The following is a 2,956-nucleotide window of genomic DNA, read 5'->3' as shown; positions in this document are numbered from 1 at the left end:
AGTGGAGTCTACATAGACAGCTTGTTCCCGAATATCTAGTTTGGCTGGTTATGGCAACGTACTCAATTACAAAAACTGGTCAGCACAACAGCCGGTAATACAAATAAACTTGATATTAACGTCGGCGACCATCAGGGATCAATATTCAGCCCCCTGCTCTTCATCACGGCGATGGAAGAAATAACCAAACCGATAAGCTCAGATAACATATGGAATGTGATATATGCAGATGATATCGTTCTGACGGCGGCCTCGGAACAAGACGCAGCCAGAAAGTTTGAGGTCTGGAATACCCAGCTCGCCGAACACAGGCTAAGGGTAAACCTTTATAAAACAAAAACTATGATCGCCGGTGGTACCGCTGAGCCTGTGGTCGGTCTCTGGTCATTGGTCATGTTTGGTGTTTGGGGCTGGAGTTGGAAGCAACTCGATCAAATGTCTACGATGTCAGCAATGGTGTCACAAACGATGCTCGAAAATTACCGACTCTCTGACTGATTTTGTATGCCCATCTGCATCAACCTGCGACAACGGAGCCCAGAAGATGATACGATTACCTTGATTGAAACTGTTACTTCATTTCAGTATTTGGGAGAAGTGCTGGATTGTACTGGAATAGCTGATGTCGCCGTTCGTGGACGCATATGTGCGGCGTGGGGCAGATGGCAACTCCTTGCTTCGGTACAGTAGCATTCCTCTACCGCTACGCTCAAAACTATACAACCCAGCTATACATTCTGTTCTGAGGTATAGTGCAGAGGTATGGTGCAGAGACGTGGCCGATGACAACAAAACTCGAACAGCAGCTTTACAGAACTCACATGAAGAGGATTTGTTGGATGCAGCATGTTGACCTAAGGGACCATATCCATACAAACGAGATCCTGAACCGATTCGGACTGTGCACGTTGAAGGATGCATGTCGTCGTCATCGCCAACGATGGTTTGGCAGGTTTGCGGAAAACTCGCCCCCAGACAACTCGCCCCCGGACAACTCGCCCCCGGACAACTTGCCCCCGGACAACTCACCCCCAAACAAATCGCCCCCAGACAACACGTCCCCGGACATTCACCCCCACGACTTGCCTCCTAAAACTCACTCCCGGACAACTGGCTCTCAAACTACTTGCAGTACAATACAAAACTTTTCGGGAAAAACATTTTTTGGATACAAACAAACATTCGCTAAATTAAACCCGTCGTTTTTCTTTTTTAAAAATAAATTACAGTGACGAAATATGTTTCAGGAAAGATGATGACCGGCTTTGCCTCAGAACGTCGCTGATTTGGTGATTCTTCAAGTAATGCCTATATATATATTTTCCATTAAAAGTTTTTGTTAGTTGAATAATATTTGTTTCAGAATCTTCAAAAAATAACTATCGACTGCCTTGTACAAAATTTTTTAATTTTCCGAACAGGAACTTTTACCCAGTCGTATTCCACACAAGCTAGCTTGCAGATTCTGGCTCAATCAACTGAATTGTTTGCGACGGTACGTTCAGCACTGTTCCGCAGTTGTTCGAACAGCTATACTTTATTCATGTCGTCTATTTAAATTCGGTTATTCCATGAGTATTTGCTCTTTTGCCAAATAAAACGCGTGCCACGTTTGCCAAAATGTTGCTCAAACTGAAGAACGTGCAACCTGGATTAAGACCGTCATGTCTGATGACTGACTTTGAGCAAGCCGCCATGCAAGCAGGTTTTTAATTATCTATGATTAAAAATAAAATTATCATTTTTAATTTTATGATTTACACGCATTCGACCATGAATTCCCAGAAATTGAAAAAACGGGTCGTTTTTTCATCTATCACAATGCGTTTGGAGGCGAGTACAGATGGAAGGTTTGAAAGTAAACAATTTTTTGCGTTTTTGAAAATATGTATTTTTTAAATTTTACAATACTATGGTAATCAAATTAAAAAATCTTATTTGTAGGCAGGTACAAAGTTGATCACAAATTTGCCCGATGAATAAATTAGGATTACTAAGAGTAATATTATTTTTTATTATTCTTTTTATTATATTTTCATCAATCTTAAATGACGATGACGAAAAGTTACGATTATACATTATGATATGGTTGTTATCCTATGTCCTGGTTATGACATTAAACTGACCCTCACTTGCTTGTGAAAGATGTTGGATCATCAAAGGCTAGGCCCACCGCTTATAACAGTGGTTGCGTAAGGAAGGGCGTCCTGCGTAAAAATTAGCCAATAAAAATATTTATGATGACAAAAGTGACAATGGCCTTCAGTATCCGTAGAAGAGGGTGCGAAGAATATCCGGAGACCCAGTCCATGGGGTTGCAGTGCAAGGCCATGTAGATGGTCTGGCTACTGGCACCTCACTCTATAGTGTGGCGGTGCAAGGCACTATGGATGGAAGGATTATTTGTAGACCAAGGGATTGGAGGTTTGATACCTGGAATTTAGGCACGTTGACAGGAAGGAGTTTGGAAGCGGTGGAAGAGTTGCAGAGGAGAATGGTTGACGTGGCTGCATTACAGGAGATCAGATGGAAAGGAGAAGGTACAAGGTTTGTGGAGGCTAAAGATGGAAGGTATAAGTTGTGGTGGAAGGAGGATGATGGTACGAGAGGAGTTGGTGTGATGGTAAGAAAAGAGTTGGAGGAGAAAGTGTTGGAAGAGAGGCGGAAAAGCAATGGTGTAATTGTGGTGGTGATGGTCTTTGGAAAGGTAATAGTGAGGGTAATATCAGGATATGCTCCGCAACAAAGCAGGAAGGAAGAGGAGAAGATAGGTTTTATAATGATGTTTCTGACGAGATTGGGCAAGCGGGGTTGGATGAGTTTGTGGTGTTGTTTGGTGATTTGAATGGTCATGTGGGGGCAGATGCAGACGGATATGAAGGTGTACATGGGAGATGGAGATAAGATATACGGAATGAGGAAGGGCGTAGAGTGTGGAGTTGGCGGATCACATAGC

General features: G+C 42.8%; 1 protein-coding gene across 1 annotated transcript in view; it reads left to right on the top strand.

Moving 5' to 3' along the window:
• Positions 1–1,620: 1,620 nt before the first annotated feature.
• The window catches only part of HELRODRAFT_172768 (hypothetical protein), a gene marked incomplete at both ends in the record, with an annotated part of 10,396 nt that continues 9,060 nt past the window's right edge, over positions 1,621–2,956 (top strand). The window contains 3 exons of the mRNA XM_009019407.1: positions 1,621–1,705; positions 1,786–1,850; positions 2,276–2,810. Of these exons, the coding sequence (XP_009017655.1) occupies positions 1,621–1,705; positions 1,786–1,850; positions 2,276–2,810 (685 nt within the window). The remainder of the gene's footprint in view (positions 1,706–1,785; positions 1,851–2,275; positions 2,811–2,956) is intronic.

The sequence above is a fragment of the Helobdella robusta genome (genome assembly GCF_000326865.2).
Source record: "Helobdella robusta unplaced genomic scaffold HELROscaffold_24, whole genome shotgun sequence".
NCBI lineage: Eukaryota > Metazoa > Annelida > Clitellata > Rhynchobdellida > Glossiphoniidae > Helobdella > Helobdella robusta.
Note: the sequence above shows the minus strand (reverse complement) of the source record. Positions and strands in the feature narration are given on the sequence as shown.